The sequence below is a fragment of the Microtus ochrogaster genome, chromosome 8, assembly GCF_000317375.1.
Source record: "Microtus ochrogaster isolate Prairie Vole_2 chromosome 8, MicOch1.0, whole genome shotgun sequence".
In the NCBI taxonomy this organism is placed as follows: domain Eukaryota; kingdom Metazoa; phylum Chordata; class Mammalia; order Rodentia; family Cricetidae; genus Microtus; species Microtus ochrogaster.
The window spans coordinates 16072705-16089625 of NC_022015.1; the positions used below are offsets into that span (position 1 = coordinate 16072705).

The 16921-nt window shown below is 44.4% G+C and overlaps 1 protein-coding gene across 1 annotated transcript in view; it reads right to left on the reverse strand.

Moving 5' to 3' along the window:
• Positions 1 to 16921, reverse strand: part of Arhgap17 (Rho GTPase activating protein 17) — a 69692-nt gene that overhangs the window by 12822 nt on the left and 39949 nt on the right. The window contains exons 2-7 of the mRNA XM_026781039.1: positions 11958 to 11997; positions 8154 to 8258; positions 4601 to 4674; positions 2851 to 2962; positions 2547 to 2623; positions 355 to 466 (exon numbers count right to left, since the gene is read on the reverse strand). Coding sequence (XP_026636840.1) covers positions 355 to 466; positions 2547 to 2623; positions 2851 to 2962; positions 4601 to 4674; positions 8154 to 8258; positions 11958 to 11997 — 520 coding nt within the window. The remainder of the gene's footprint in view (positions 1 to 354; positions 467 to 2546; positions 2624 to 2850; positions 2963 to 4600; positions 4675 to 8153; positions 8259 to 11957; positions 11998 to 16921) is intronic.

The window sequence follows — 16921 nt, forward strand, 5'->3', positions numbered from 1 at the left end:
TAGCTCTGTAGACCAGGCTGGTCTCGAACTCACAGAGATCTGCCTGCCTCTGCCTCCCGAGTGCTGGGATTAAAGGCGTGCGCCACCTTCGCCCGGCCTAAAATATATATTTTTTTGATTGTAAAATAATGTACAGTATTAGAAAATAAAAACTAACCTGTGGTCAGGATGTAATATATGAGAGGAGAGTAAATAAAAATAATAACAAAATAAAAACTACTCTTCATTATCATTCATAGTATTCTGATATGAACTAGGTGAACACTGAAGAATTTATAACATGACGTTTTGCCTATGATTTACAGAAAACAACAGGCGGCTGAAGGTCTCCCCCGATAAGGGACTCCCCCATACCTTGCACTGTTCAACTTTGTTCCCAGCTTCATCCATCTCTTCCTTTAGGGTGTCTATTTTGGATGGAAGCCCCTGAAAGTTGGTTCCTGAAGACTTGTGTGCTTGGTTCCACCTGCAAAACAGGAAGAGCCAGATTGAGAAGAAGCAGTGCAATTTTAACCAGGAGGCAGGCTGGACTGAAGACAGAGACTTCCCTAGCTGACTCCCCTGTACTGGAAGCAGACTCCAGAAGGCCTTCTTTCCTAGCTGTGGCCTCCAGAACAGAAGCAGGCAAAACCAGGCACTGGCTTCTCCACAAGCAGGACTCCTGTGGTGCTGGGGGTGGCATAACCAAGAATATCCTATGTCACACAGCACCGCTGCTGGAACACAATCTGTGGACCTTCTTTTCTGCAGGGCCCAATCACTGAGTCCTTGCCATGAGGCACCCTCTTGTGGTTTGATCTGGAATGTTCCCTATATACTAAGAACAAGTCCCTGCTCTTGAGGACTCCGTATGATGCACTTTGTGACCATGTGAGACCTGTGATTGTTCTTAGCAGCAAAAGTTAGAAAGTCAAGCCTGTAGCTATGAAAGCATTTCAGATACGCATAGGAATAGGAGAGGGGCAGATGCAAATAATGGGTCTGTAACATTATTTCTGGTTTTCAAATATGCTTTGACCCTCTGAATATAGATATGTCTGGTCTTCTTGAATATTTAAATATCAATAGTATACACACACAGCATGAAAGCCTATGCTAGCAACTTTATAAGTTTGCCATTCTGCTGCCCTCCCCTGCAAATGCCATATTGTACCTATTCCCCGTCCCCAGTATGAGGCACAGAAAGCTTCCCATGTCTATAGAGGCAAAACAGTCAGTCCTGGGCTTGAGGAAAGCACAGAATTTGGAGTGTGACATCTTGTTTGCAGAGCAGTTCCAGCTTATGTAGCTGTGTAACCTGGCATCTAATCTCTGCCTAGGTTATCTCATCTATTAGGTGAAGCTGAGGAATACTGTCTATCTGGCAGAACTAAGACAGGGAATAAAAGAAGGGACAAGCAGCCAGGCATGGTGGCACATACTTTAACCCCAGCACTTCCAGAAGCAGAGCCAAGCAGATCTATGTTGAGTTCGAGGCCAGCCTGATATACATAGTGAGCTCCAGGACAGTCAGAGTTACGTGAGACTATGTCCCAGAACTTCAAAACAAAACAAAATAAAAAAAAAAACCAAAAACAAAAAACAAAACAAAAACCCAAAAAGGAGGGGATCGGCACAACTGCTTGCAGAGCATGTACCACAGACTCTCACTGCATTAGATTCCATTTTCCTTCAGCAGAGCCACAGGAACAAGTAAAGGCAAACAAGGAATACTCACCCACTGCAGTTTCTCTGATACCCACTTCAGTTAACTAAGGGAGTATGACTATGGACTAAGAATCAGAGTTGGATATCCTAGGGCACATGGGCTTGAGATGTTCATGTCCTGACAGATAAACTTCTATGTTTTGCTTAGCCAAGCACAGTGAAGGGCGCACACATCTCAATTAACTAAGCAACAGACATTCTTTCTCCTGAGTAAAAACATATGTAGGGGGCCTGCTCCTGGTCTCGCTGTCTTGCAGGGCTCTAGACACACATGTATACATGACAAGGCCACAGCAGAACTCTCCGTCAGAGTACTAGTCCTGCCATTTGCTATTTCTAGCATGGAGTAAATCATACAGCCAGCATGTGTTGGTCTCAGTCTGTCTGTGAAACAATCCTCTTCACAGAAACAGAGGGAGCTTGTATCAACCCCATCCTGGCCTTTCCAGCCACTTACTCCCGAGGCACTGCTGGCAGAGATGCCTTCAACCCTGCATAGAGCCACAAGGGACTCACAGTGTTCCGTTCGTGAGTCCTTCCCTTCTTGATCATGGAGGTTTAAGACCTCATAAGCTGTCCGGATCACAGATCTGTTATCTCTCAACTCCAATGTCTTGAGAGTTGTGATCTTGGAAGTGTCAGCTGCCAACCCTTTTCCTATTAAGAGCCTTAGTTTAGAATGTTCTAACAATATCCCCACTGTCATACTTGGAAGGAGGTACACACAGGTTGTGATCTGGCCACTGACAGAGGTGTCTGTCTGACTCTGCCAGGCTTGAATGCTGATCACAGGAAAGAATTCTGCTGCATTCATCACTGATCTCACAGTGTCACCTTACCTTGCTCGGACTGAATCCCAGTCCAAAACCAGTCTAGCCAGCTGTTTCCTTTGCTTTTGGATGTTGGGAATCTCCACCTAGAAGGAAGAACAGATCATACAGTTACATCTGGGGATTTTAGATGAACTCTTCAAAGAAGAAAACTTATTTACAATGGATTTTTATTTTTTATTTTTTCAAAGACACAAACTTTCCTTACTTCCCCAAAGAGTTCTACATTAAAGCTGATGCTGATTTAAATTCTAGGCCCACAATAACCATTAATTATCTGATCCCTATCAGGCCGGGCAGCACAAGAACCCACCTCTGCTATGCCGTAGAGAGGGTCCACTATCTCCTTCTCAACAAAGACTTCGTGCTGGGAGAGCTCAAGAGCCAGCTGGTTCTCAGCATCACCACAGGTCTCCAGCATCTTCCTTTAGAGACAAGACACCAAACAACAACCATGCACTCATAAACAGGTACCAAGTGGTCACGTGGCTGCATTCTACTCTATGACAGGAACATAGCAGGGCACTTCCCAATGAAGCCATTACGATGTATGCACATGGGCTATCACCTAAAATACAAGTCCAGATTTATGCTTTAAGTGAAATGAACTGAGACTGAAGGGTGGCTCACTGATGCCCTCAGTTCTGACCTGAGAACAGAGGGCTGAAGGGAGGAGGGGAGGACTGTCTCTGGCATATACTTATTGCATAGGGAGATAATGTGTGAACAGTGCAGCCAGAGCTCAAAGAATCAGGTTCTCATGTCAGGTGAAAAGAGTGTTCTCAAAACACCCTGAAAAATTTTAACATGTGCAAAAGGTCACTCACTACGTGTGTCTGTTATTGCATCTGGCTTCAGCAACACTTCCTCTAGAGTTAACACCAAAACCGGGTCTCTAGCTTACCAAGTATAGATGTGGGTTTCTCCCCAGCACCACAAGGTTGAAAACAAGGTTCTCAACTGCAGATGAAGTGGCTGACTAAATGGGCCAAGAACACGGTGCTACTCAAACATCATACTTCCTTTTTGTTTTCCTTAAATACACAGCTGATATAGCCCCAAATATATGTGCAAATATGTAACTCCATTAGCTCATGCCTCCCTCCTGCCTGTCTTCTGCACCATGACCCTCCAGCGGAGCTCTTTTGGCTACAGAAAGGGTGTGGTGTGGTGAGAGGTGGCTGTGGTATCACAGCCAAGCTGAAGAGTTTGAATGCAGCTTTTGTACTCTGCAGCTGTGTGGTCTCAGGCAGTCTCCCTGCCCTTTCTCCTGCCAGCATCCCTCATCTGTAAAATGGAAACGTTAGTACTGCCTACTTCCTAGGTTGTTTTGAAGGCTAAGTGAACTAATACCTGGAAAGAATTCAGACTGGGCTTGTACCAGCATCACTGCTGTGAGGAAAATGACATCAGCACAAGGAAGCAAAGATGGAGATATGCACTGGTTTTAATTTAAAAAATCTTGAAGAAAAAACTTAAAATTTTCTAAACATACACACAAAGTACGTGAGCACACATGTGTGGTGATAAGCATTCTAATTACCCAGATAAAATCACTATATATCATACCACCATAGACCATAAGTATAAAATTATTTATGTATCAATTAAAAATAAATATATGTTAAAAAGAAAATAGACTAGATATAACATTTTGGAGATAAAACAACTACCACATAAGCCACATAATTCAGGAAATGCATTCTTTTGAAACCACCACCTTCTGTGTTTTGATGGCCATACTTAAAGTCAGTGACTCTGAAGGACCGAGAAGGACTTGTCAATACTAACTCAGAGCCTACATTGTCATCGGCAAGTGTACAAGTTCATGCATAAACATGGGGAACACATCCTGACTCCCTGTGCACGCTTCCTTTTCTACCCAATTCCATCCAAACTCCTAATAGAGAAAGACATTCCCAGCACCCCAGCCCTGGGTGCTGCTCCCCTGATGAAATAGACCCCACTGCTGTGCTCCGAATTCCTATGGTGGCTGCCAGACACAGCAGCTGTGCACTTCCCCCAGACTCTGGGCCAAGGGCTCTCCAGAGCATCACTCTTACCCCAGAAGAGACTCTTCTAGCTGGGCTGAAGCCTCTTGCAAGTTCTGGGCGAGCGCTGTCAGAGGAAGCTTTTTCTGGAAGGCAAAGATAAGGTGGGTTTTTATCTGCTGTTCACAACCATTCTCATTGGTCTGCTTCAGGTCACTCTGGGTACCCCTGCCCTCCAGGAAATCTGTAGAAGGAAAAGAGTTGTCCCTGTAGCTCAGACTGCGGCTGTCCTTGGACTAAATTAACTCAGGTGTCCTGGCACACAGGGTGTGTTCAGCACACGGAGTGTGCCTCCCACATGGGGAATGGCCAGCACGTGGTGCGTGTCCAGTACATGGGGAGTGGCGAGCATAAGGGGTGTGCTCAGCACACGGGGAGTGCTCCCACAGGGGTGTGCTCACCTGGGGCTCAGCAGCTGCTACTGTTGCTGCTGCTGTTATTGTTACTAATTAATCAGGTGCATAGAGGTGCAGATAAGTATTACTTATCTGAAATCTTGGGATCACAAGTGTTTTAGATTTTTAGACTTTGGAATAGGTGCACTGCCTTTACTGATTGAATATCCTGAACATGAAAATCTAAAATGTGAAATGGTCCAAAATCTGTACTCATAAAGATTTTAATTTCAAAACATTTTGGATTTTAGATTTTAATTTAATTAAAAATAAAAATCATTAAAAAGTAATTCATTTGCGGTGTGTGGGAGGGTATACCTGCACTGATGCCAATGTGGAAGTCGGAGGACTATTTGTGGAGTCAGTTCTCTCCTTCCTCCCTGTAGCCCTCTGGAACTGAACTCAAGTCATCTAGCATGACGGCAAGCACCTCTACCAGCTGAGCCATCTTGCTGACCCTTGTTTGTTAACAGGGTCTCCTGTATCCTGAGCTGGCCTTGAACTCACTATGTAGCCAAGGATGACTCTGAACTTCTGATACCTCTGTGTCAACATCCCAGAATGCTAGAAATACAGGTAAGAACTGTCACACCCAGTCTGGTGCTGGGGACTGAATCAGGGTTTCATGCATGCCAGGCCAGCCAGCACTCTATCAGCTGGGTAGCAGAGTTTCAGGGTTTCAGATTGTGTTCTATGAACAGAACTTGCTCTCTAAATATCATCACAAGTAAATACAATAAAATGTTCAACTTCAAAACTTAAGTTAGAACATTCTTAATCTGGGTCTTGATTTGGCTATAATCCTAAAATTCAGCTTTAAATATCTAAAAATAGCTGAACAACTTTTGTGGTGTTTCTAAGCACAAAGCCAATCATTTTCCCATCAGAGATCTGTTCTTTATCAGCAACAGGATCATCTGACCAGGAGAATCAGACCCAGAGGTGAAATGGCTAGCCTGGAGCCTCCCAGAGCGCAGAAGTGCAGACCTCACTACTGATCAGCAACACAGCCCCAGTCTGGCTGGCATTATCTCAGAGCACCGGAGAAGAGGCCTGGAAAGTAACAGAGGCTGCTTCTAACAACGTGGAGCTTGCATTCTGCAAAGCCACCTCACTCTGCCTTCCCAGTGAAGAGGACACAAGGTCAGACATTGCCTACTGCCTGCTTGCCTGAATCCATGGCTTGTGCCACTTGGGAGTCCTTCTAGACAGCCATCCACGAAAGTACCAATAGTGGTGCTCTGGGGGAGGGAGGGGGTGGGAGAAACAGGTCTGGGACAAACTTCACTCATGTTCTTTTGCACATTCTGAATTCAAGTTTATCCACATGGCTGGAGAGATGTCTCAGCAGTTAAAAGCGCTTGCTGCTCTTCCATATGACCTGGGTTTGATTCCCAGCAACCATAAGGAGACCACCACTAGCTGCCATGCTCTCAGAACAGAAAGATCTGAGCATGACTAAGGATAATTCAAGGTTTAGGTGAGCTCCTTTCAAAAAGAGATGAAATGTAAGATAAACATAGTAATCAAAAGAGACAGACTTCATGCAATTCTAGAACTCCATGGGTCTAGGAGGAAAAAAAAATCATAAAGAACCTATTTGAGAGGTGCCATTCATGATTCCTGACTCTACAGCTGTGATCCTGTTTCCTGAAACACATAAACAAGGAAATGCTGCTGAACGAATGGGTGAACAGCTCTCCCCTCATCAGGGAGGAACCGAATAGCTCTCCGTTGATGACGTGTATGGCAACTATAGAGAGGCCAGCCGAGCGCTCTTAAAGGCTCACTTCATGAGTTATGCTATGTCCGCTCGGGCTCACAGAGCTGAGAGAGCTGCTCTCCATCCCTCTTGCCACCCTCTGTCTCCTCCCATGTGGTGGAGCTATTGCTATGCCCTTGGGAGCTATCTGATTCCTGGAGTCCCTCTCCATAGCATATGCTCTCCTGAGGACTCTCTCTCTCTCATCATTGTCATGGCAACTCTTCTTGACTCTCCTCAGAGCCTTTCATTTGGCACAATTGCTTGAAGCTGTATATAAAAACAAAAAACAAACTAAGGTATCAGACATCAGGATGAAGCCCTTGCTCCTCTTGCTGGCATGTTCCCACAGCTACCAGTAACTCTCCTCTCTACAGCCCAGGCACTGACTACTCCTTTGCTATCTGTCCCCAGCCCTCCCATCGCATCCTACGCACGTTTTATTCACTATGTTGTTTTACAATTACTCAGTGGTGGCATCCATCACCCAGCTGGGCCATGAGCACATTCGTTCAGTTTTATCTCTAGCACTCAAACACGCTAGGTATTTGATAAACATTCTGTTTGCTTTCAATGACTAGGTGTGGCGGTCGGGAAGACAAGGGAAACAAATAGGACATGGCTGTGTAAAGGACAATGCTATATTTAGGGATTGCTGGTATTATGTGGCTGGACTAAGGTGGGAATGAAGGAAGCAAGAGACAAAGAAGCTGCAAAATGGAATTAGAATACAAAGAGCTTAAGGCATGCCAAAGAGCCTGACTGTATTCTAGGCAATGGTAACCAGCAGAGCCCCTCGAGAGGTCCCACTCATTTTTCGGACCCCTCCTTGTGTCCAGGTACGCTACCAGCAGCACAGAACATTCAGTATCTTCCCACCTTGGCGACTGACTCTGATAATCAGACTGAAGCCTGACTAGAAAGGATGAAAACTGGAGGCAGGAAATGTGGTTCAGCAGGGAACCAGGACGACAGCCCACACAGTTCAGTTCAGGTATTCAGGATAACCAGGTCTCACCTTAAGGAGCAGGTAGGATGAGGTAGGGTTGAGGAATTTTAAAGATATCCACAACGAGAGTCACAGGGCTGACTAGCAAGGCAGCTACAGGAGGGCGGAGACAAGGATGGAAGGTCAGCGGAGCAGAAGCCAAGCTAGAAGAGGAGCAGTGGGAACAGAAGCAATGACTCAGTCTGTCTCTGAGAGGCAGACCAAACCCAGAGGTGTATGCAAATGTCCACTCCATTTACATAATTGCAGAATCCTAACTATTGTGCAAGGCTGGGAAAGCCTTATGGTCAGATGCCCTGTAAGTAACTGTGGGAAACAAAAGAAGCAACAGACACTAGCTTCCTGGTGCACCACTCAACTGGCATTTGAATGTGGCTCCAAGATGCATCTACTACTCACATGTCTCCTCTCAGCATCGGTGCCGTGCTGACCCTGGAAGCACGCTAGCAAACGCTTATGCGAATGGTGGCACATTGACCGCACAGTGTCCAGGCGCCGCTCAATCTGTGAAAACAGAGACAAAAGGTCTTAAGGAGAAATCCAGCTTCTTCCACGTGTGGTGTGTGTACAGAGGTAGGAAAAGCAAACTGCAGTGAAACTTCACAGCTCTTGGGTGCTGACAGAGAGCCCCTATTCACTCACACCACAGTTCTTACTGCTGACACTGGAAAGTCCTGGGTTGCAGGAGGCTGTCCTGTACACTGTGGTTGTTAGCAGCATCTCTGGTCTCTACTTATCAGATGCAAGGAACACTCCTCTCCTCAAGATGTCAATATCTCCAGGAAAGCAAGAGCTGGCTTCCTTATACTGAAATGTTCTAGAACCCTCCAAAGCTGAACCTGTTCTAGCTAAGGAGACATTCATGACTATGTCTATGAGGCCAAGAGTGGCGGTCAGTTTACTGGCTAGAGCACCATCAAAGCTCTGGTCCATTCAAACAAACTCCTATCTAGGGTCACATGGGAAAAGTCAATTGGGACACCAGAAGCGCAGGCAATGGGGTCTTCCTCACAGGGCAGGAGACCCACAATCCACGTAGCACAACTGAAACAAGACCAGTATCAAAAACCTTGATACTAGGTTTCAGGTAGGTTTTGGTTTCTGTTTAAAGACTCCCCACAGTAGAATGGACACCCGGCAGTAAGAAACACTGACCCAGGGACCCACACATCTTGAATAGTCTCCCAAAATAAGACTGCTTGGACATAGCTGTTTATGGCAAAGAGGACTGCTTGTTATAGGAAGGAATGCCAAAAATGTGTGTTCTGATGACTCATGAAGACTGAGAGCAAGCCTCAGGGATGCTTTCTAGCCTAACGAGAAATCAGCAAATTCAAAGCAGAATACATTTTGACCCCTAGTTGCTTTGTGGCTGTTTCTCAAAGGTACTGGGTACTAGATGCTTCTCTTTCAGGGCTGTGCCATGCAGACAAGCTGATATTCAGGAGCATGTGCCACAGCACCTCCCCATGCACAGGGGCCACAGGTCAGAGCACCTGAGAACTAGCAGTCTCCATTTGCCACAAGAGCAAATGAAATAATTGAAATCCTGGCACTTTTTACCAACACGTCAACTCCATGAGGACAGGAACCCTGTCTGTTTTGTTCACTGGTTTCCCCCAGGTGCCTGGACTAGTGGCTGCCACAGGATCAGAAAGGTCTCTACTTTTGACTATGGTAGACAAGTACCTAGTACCCCCCTGTGCCTGGTCTTAGAAAAGCAACAGGGAATACAGTCCAGTCTCTGTCTGCCGGGATTCACAGCCTCCTGGGGCAACACCATGCTACTAAAATAAAAGGCAGCTCCGGCAGAGAGAGATGGGGGAAGAAGGCAGTGTTACCTCAGAGGCAGGCTAGCAATCCATACCTGGTAGCCTGGAATAGAGAAAGTGCAAAACCAAACCCCTCTCTCAGGCTCCGCTCCAGTGTCAGGACCTCCCACCATTTGGTTCATTCTCTCACTAGTCCTCCCAGTAAGCCCACGGGGCAGAGACGAGATTGGTGGAAACTGAGGCACTGGGGGACTAACTCAAACCTAGGCCACAGGGCCAGCTCGAGGCAGACCTGTAGTGGAGTTAGCAGTGGGAACCATTTTCCCCCCTTCAAGTTAAAAACAGTAGAAAAGAAAAAGGGAAAACATCTGTAGCACTTACAACAAAGAACAGTCTGTGTTACCAAACCAGGGTGGTCCAGGAGGGGCAAAGCTTTCACACTCCACAGACAACAATGAAGAGCTACCTCTGAGCGCCATCAGCCCTTGGCTCTCTGATCTCAGAACTTCAAGGATTAAAAGAGATAATGTGCATTACTGGGGCCGGATGGCATGAAAACCTAGCTAAGACTTGGCTGACACAAACAGTACTTCAGGAAGTCAGAAAATGAATTTAAAATATGTGCCCTGAACTAAGAAATGTCAAGAATGTAACTCTCTAACAAATCTTTTGTGTTGTTTTCTGACACAAGGTCTCACTATACACATGCACGCGCACGCGCGCACACACACACACACACACACACACACACACACACACACACACCACGGCAGAGGCTGGCCTTGAACCAAAAATCTCCCTGCCTTGAAAGACTAGAGGGAGAACACAGGCTTGGCCTGCTCTAGGGTCCAATCCCCAGCACCAAACCCCAAATCAAGCGGCCCTCCACATCTATGGTTCAACATCCTTATAGTTAGCCAACTACAGACCAGAAAACATTCAAAGCAAAAATGTTTTCGTAAGACCATGTGTGCACTTCTCATTGCCGTTCTGTAAACAACACAGCACTAACATCGTTCAAAGCGCTGAATAACCAGGAGGGGATTTAAAGTGCAGACGAGGCTGTCATGAGACTCAGTGGCAGAGCACTGCCTACTGTAAGTGAATAAATAAATAAGAATGCTATCTAAAGGATGTCGTACAAGCTAAATTCAAATGCTGCACTGTTTTGTATGAGAACATCTAGAATTAATCTGTCCATGGAAACCGAGATGACTATATTCTACCTGCAGACTTCTGACACAATTTGAAATGTCTGGCAGGCTGTGATGAAGCCCTTTTCTGACTGAGGAAGGGACGACAGTCTGCGGGGGCCAGAGACTCACTGGAGTAGACAGACTGCTGTGTAAGTTAAGGAACCACAAGGACAAGCAGCTTAACAAAGACTCCATGCAGCCAAGGCTCACTCTCCCTGAGCCTTCTGTAGTGGGTGGAGATGTGAGCAGAGATGAGGCATAGAAAGGCCCCAGTGTCTTCTCCAAGACCAAAGACAGGGAAACATATTGACAGATGGACTAGAGTGGCCCTGGCCAAGGTATCCTGGCAGGAAAATGGAGGAAGGTCTGAGCTGATGACACAATGTGTCCCAGACCTCCAGCTGGTTATGCTAGATCTAGCCATAAACAATACAAGCCTACGTCCTGAGACCCGAGCAGCCCAGAGACGGGGAGAAGCAGCAGGAGCAGGAGAGTCTCTCTAGGTTAGAGCCAATGGGGCCTCTAGCAGTGGGCAGGACCTGTCCCCTCAGGGGCAGCATCACAGCAGTGGATCAGAGTAGCAGCCAGCCCACAAATTGTGGTCAGGCCACTGTGCCTGGGGACTGACTGGGCCCTGCCCCATCCCCAAACCTGGAGCTTGGGAGCAGGAACTCCCAAGATGACAGAGGGTTTCAGATCCCCTCCTCTCACCATCCCATCTCACGCTTCTCTGTTCCCACTCAACCCCATGCTAATTCAGTTATTCTGTTCCACCTAGGAAAGAGGAAGTGAAAGGCCTCAAAGAGCCAAGTCTCACCATGTCTACGTCACCCCCCAGTCCCCAAGTCTTCCCTTCTAACTATCTCCTTTGTTGGGTTTGAACCCAGGGCTTGTGCATGCTAGGGAAGAGCTTTACCAGAGTCACACTGCCAGCAATAGACTTATTATTTGTTTTCATTTCATGTCTTTAAAGAGATTGTTTTAAGACAACTTTATTTTGATAGGCCTAGAGGTGTAGACCTCATGGGAGGCTAAGGTAGAAGGGCCGACAGACAGTTCAAGGCCTGGAAGGGCTACAGAGTAAGTCTGAGGCCAGCCTGGGCAAAGCAGTGAGAGCTTGTCTCATAAATGACAATAGCTGGTGGTGTAGCTCAGTGCTAGAGCGCTCGCCCAACATGCATGCATGCAACTGACCTGGGATGTGATCCTAGTCAGGAAAAAATGTATTTTGTTACCTGTAGCAGATCTTCACTCAGGACTTCTGTTTTCTCAGCTCTATGGGAAAAATAAAATTCAGAATTAGAAGTGCAGGAAAAGTAACCTGTGAAACTTAAAAATGGGTAACTAGGGATTTCCAACCAAACAAGCAGGAAGAAACTTACATTACAGGGCAACTTAAGCAAAACCAAAGGAAAACAAACGAACATGCTGAGCAGCATCCCAACAGAAGGCCATGGTGTGGGGCTGTGGGGAGTCTCACTCACAACCTTTCTCCAGGGTTGGTCACACAGCATTCCAGACTGAGTCTGTGTGTCCAGAGTATGATCCTGCATTAGAAAGGCCCACACAGGCCATGCTTTGAGAACCACCTCCTTTGAGAACCGTCTTCTGAAGGTTCAACTTCAGGCACTAAAATGATCAATCTAAGTTTTCATGCCAGCCCTACTGAGAGAAGTCTGTCCTGAATCTCTACAGCTTGGACCTCACACACAACAGTAGCAAAGGCTCCTCCTTTCTTTAATGTCAAGGGGAAAGGGAGTTCTTTCCCAGGGGGTCTTTGCAGGGCTCTGCTGTCAGAGCTCCTTGTGTCAATTACCTAGGTTGCAAAATAGGTTGACAGAAAATTAGAACACAAAAGGCACAAATTAGAAGAGATCGATTGTGGACTCTTTTTTTTTTTGTACTTTTTTTTTAATTGAGAAAAGGAAAAAAAAATAGTTTCCCCCTCCTCCCAGCCTCCCATTTCCCTCCCCCTCCTCCCACCCTTCTCCCCTCCCCCCACTCCTCTCCCCCTCCCTCTCCAGTCCAAAGAGCAGTCAGGGTTCCCTGCCCTGTGGAAAGTCCAAGGTTCTCCCCCCTCCGTCCATGTCTAAGAAGGTGAACATCCAAACTGACTCTTAATGGCTTTCAAAGATTGTTAGGAGATATTTCCAGTCCAGACCAGCTGTTGGGATAACACCTGACCTAAGAGTTCATTTAAACAAAACCTTAGATGGTGACAAAGACTTAAATAGTCCCAGAGAATTAACAGCTGAAGCAGAAAAAAGAATTGATGATAGTTGAAGAGCAATTACAGGAGGCAAATGTAAATAGAGTGAATCCAAATATTAGTTGTATTCTAGTCATATTGCCTTCCAGAATTTCCCCTACAGGAATTTTAATGCAGAGTGAAGATATTATCTTTGAATGAATCCTTTTACCACATACACCAAGGAAAAAATTAAAAATTTATGTCGAAAAAGTCTCTGAATTAATTATAAAAGAAAAATTGAGACTTTGTCAACTAGCAGGTATAGACCCAGCAGAGATTAGTTCCTTTTACTGCTGATGAAATTAGAAAATTATAGAAAGACAATGAACCTTGGCAAAGAGCTTGTGCTATTTTGGGGGGAAAAATTAATAACAATTATCCCAAAAGTGATAGAATTAACCTTACAAAGAGAACTACTTGGATTCTTCCCCGAATTGTATGTAATGCACCAATAACTGGAGCCTGGACATTGTATACAACTGCAAATAAATCAGGAAAGGCAGGTTAAAAATCAGAAGAATTAAGTAAGGTGGAACAAAGCCCTTATAATTCTGTCCAAAAGGCGGAATTATATGCTATTCTCATGGTGCTAAGGGATTTTAAAGAACCTCTCAATATAGTTACTGACTCACAATATGCAAAAGGAGTTGTCTTGCATATTAAAACTGCTGAATTTATACCAGATGATACAGAATTGACTTCATTGTTCATACAGGTTCAAGATACAATCATGAATAGGCTCTGTCCTATACACATAACACAAATCTGATCCCATATGGGTCTGCCAGGTCCTCTAGCACAAGGTAATACAGAAATTGATTATTGACTAGAAGTGTGCTGAAGGCCTCAGAATTTCATAAGAAACATCATGTCAATAGCAAAGGTTTAAAGAAAGAGTTTTCTATTACATGACAACAAGCTAAGGAGATTATAAAGAGATGCCCTACTTGCTCTTTCTATAACCAAACACCATTACCAGCAGGGAGTAACCCAAAGGGTACTAAAAGGAATAAGGATCTGGCAGATAGATGTGTTCCACTTTACAGAATTTAGAAAATTAAAATATGTATACCACATATCTTATTCAGGTTTTCAATGAGCAACTGTCTTGATCTCAGAAAAGGCTGATTCAGTAATCACGCATTTATTAGAAGTTATGGCCGGACGATGGTGGCGCACGCCTTTAATCCCAGCACTCGGGAGGCAGAGGCAGGCGGATCTCTGTGAGTTCGAGACCAGTCTGGTCTACAGAGCTAGTTCCAGGACAGGCTCCAAAGCCACAGAGAAACCCTGTCTCGAAAAACCAAAAAAAAAAAAAAAAAAAAGAAGTTATGGCCATGCCATCATGGGTATCCCTGCACAAATAAAAACAGACAATGGTCCAGTATATGTGTCTAAGAAAATGAACTGGTTTCTTGCTTATTATAATATAAAGCATATTACAGGTATACCAAACAATCCTACAGGTCAGGCAGTTATAGAAAGATCAAATCGAACTATAAAGGATATGCTAAACAAATAGAAAGGGATGGAAAATACCCCCAGAAATAGATTGCACAATGCTTTAACTTTGAATTTTCTTAATGCTAACGAAAATGGAACAACAGCTGCAGAGACATTGAATAATAGAAAAAACTTCTGAATTAAATCAGCCAGTGTATTTCAAGGAGTGTTGACCTCACAATGAAAACCAGGAGATGTGCTACGTTGGGGAAAGGGTTTTGCTCTTATTTCCACAGGAGAAGAGAAGCTATGGGTACCATCAAAATTGATAAAAATTCAGTTTGAAAAAGAGAAACCTCTTGAGAAAGAGAAATGACGGCTTTATCCACAGATGTGACAATCATACAGGTGGTAAGAAAACCTCATAATGATTGCGGCAGGGTTCTGTTCTTGTCTTTGCAGGAAAATATTTGAGCAGAGAGACCTTGGACATCTAGATGCCTAAAGACAAAAAGATATCAACAAGCAAAAAGAAATCTGCCTTATGATGCTGTATTATCTACATGGTTAAATTTGATTATTTGGACACGTATACATCTCTACTTAAAATTAAGAGCTGGCTTTGGAGTTGGACAATGGCTATTCTCTAAATCCAAGCATGTTGTTAAAATTCAGAATTTCTGTCTCATGTGAAGAAAAATTCAGCCGAATCCTCGGGCACCCAAGCGGGAGCGAGTTCCTTTGTTTCTATAGCCTGCCTGCAACAAGCAGGTTGGCGCCTTGTTTGCGACCTGCCCATCCAGCACAGAGGCCTGATCTTCTGCGCCAGGAGACCTAGCTTTGGGGTGAGTTTCTGGCCCCGCGGCGCCAGCCTGGGACGGGGAGCTCAGAGGTTCCTTGGCCCCCCAGCCTTCTTGGGCAGAACCCTCCCCACTTCGGCCCCACCGCCCTCCGTAGGCACATAACAAGAAAAATTCAGAATTTCTGTCTCATGTGAGGAGCCATCTGGTATGGGACAGAAAGAAGATAGATTTTAAGGAAATATTTTACTTGTCTCCATGCCCATTTTGTTTATATCATATCTTTCATTGAATATATGTCTATACAAATAAGTTCTCCACAATGAACAGTAGATTTTCCTGCAGTAAACTTTGAAGCTTCCAGGAAGAAGATGGGGCCCCATAACGACTCCACCTGGTTAATATGACGTCATGATGCTGATAGTGCTACTCTGAGAGTAGTTTTTGGGTACCAGCTACGGAAATGGTACACCTTCTTACAACGTTCTGGCCAGAACTCCAAATAAGAACTTCACAACAAACAAACAAATAGAACCTATCGACTACTCATAGACAGACCATTTGTAATTATACAAAACAGTAATTAATCTTCATTTTACTTTACAGGATCCCATAGAAAAAAACATTGCTCCCATAATAGTAGGAAGCAATTCTAGAAAGTGACGTCCCCTCTCCCAACAAAGTTTGTCTTCAAGGTTAGAGACACCATTTAGGGGTTGATTATTACTCACATGGGGTTAGGGGTATGAAAATTATGTAGGCCTAGAGATCTCAAAAAAAAGAAAGATTGAATGGGATAATAGGCAATTTAGTGTAAAACTTATTCACACTAATAAAATATAATAATAATAATAATAGTGAGCAATAGAGTGAATACTTGTGAGCTATTATTTATGGACAATTTACACTGGTATAGTTTCTTGTATATTGATACAAGTTCAAATTATATTTGTTATTTCTGTTTATAATATCTGTACATCTATGCAAAGTTATTTTGTCATATTGTATGCATTTTCTACCTCTGTTTAAGACATTTTGTATATTGATACAATTTTAGGGTATATTTATCATATTTCATTATATATTTCTACCTCTGATTAGATATTTATGCATTGTTTACATTTTGATGTCATTGTCCTCCTTTACTGCACAGTTGTTTAAAGATTGTTTAATATTCTGATATGAATTCTTAATCTTTAGGTTATATAGGTATTAAGTATTATAGATCAACAGTCATTCATGTTTGTTATACTTTTAATCAGACTAATTAGGTTCTTTAGATACACAGAGAATGTACTCTGCATAGATAGGTAACCTTCAACCACTTCAAAGATCTGTAGAACATGGCATTTAAATAATTTAGGATTCTGTTGCCATGAGACATAATTGTTCCTGCCAACACCGACCTATTCCCAAGAGAGTGTTGAGCACCAGAGAGTGTACACTCCACTTGGAGTTTGTCTTCTTCTTGGCACAACTGGCCTTTGGACAAGAAACTGCCCATGCCTTAATCACTGACAAAGTGCACGATGTCCGGACTGGACAAGCAGGATACAAGAAAAAAGACTGTCGGGGGCTGGAGAGATGGCTCAGCGGTTAAGAGCATTGCCTGATCTCCCAAAGGTCCTGAGTTCAATTCCCGGCAACCACATGGTGGCTCACAACCATCTGTAATGAGGTCTGGTGCCCTCTTCTGGCCTGCAGG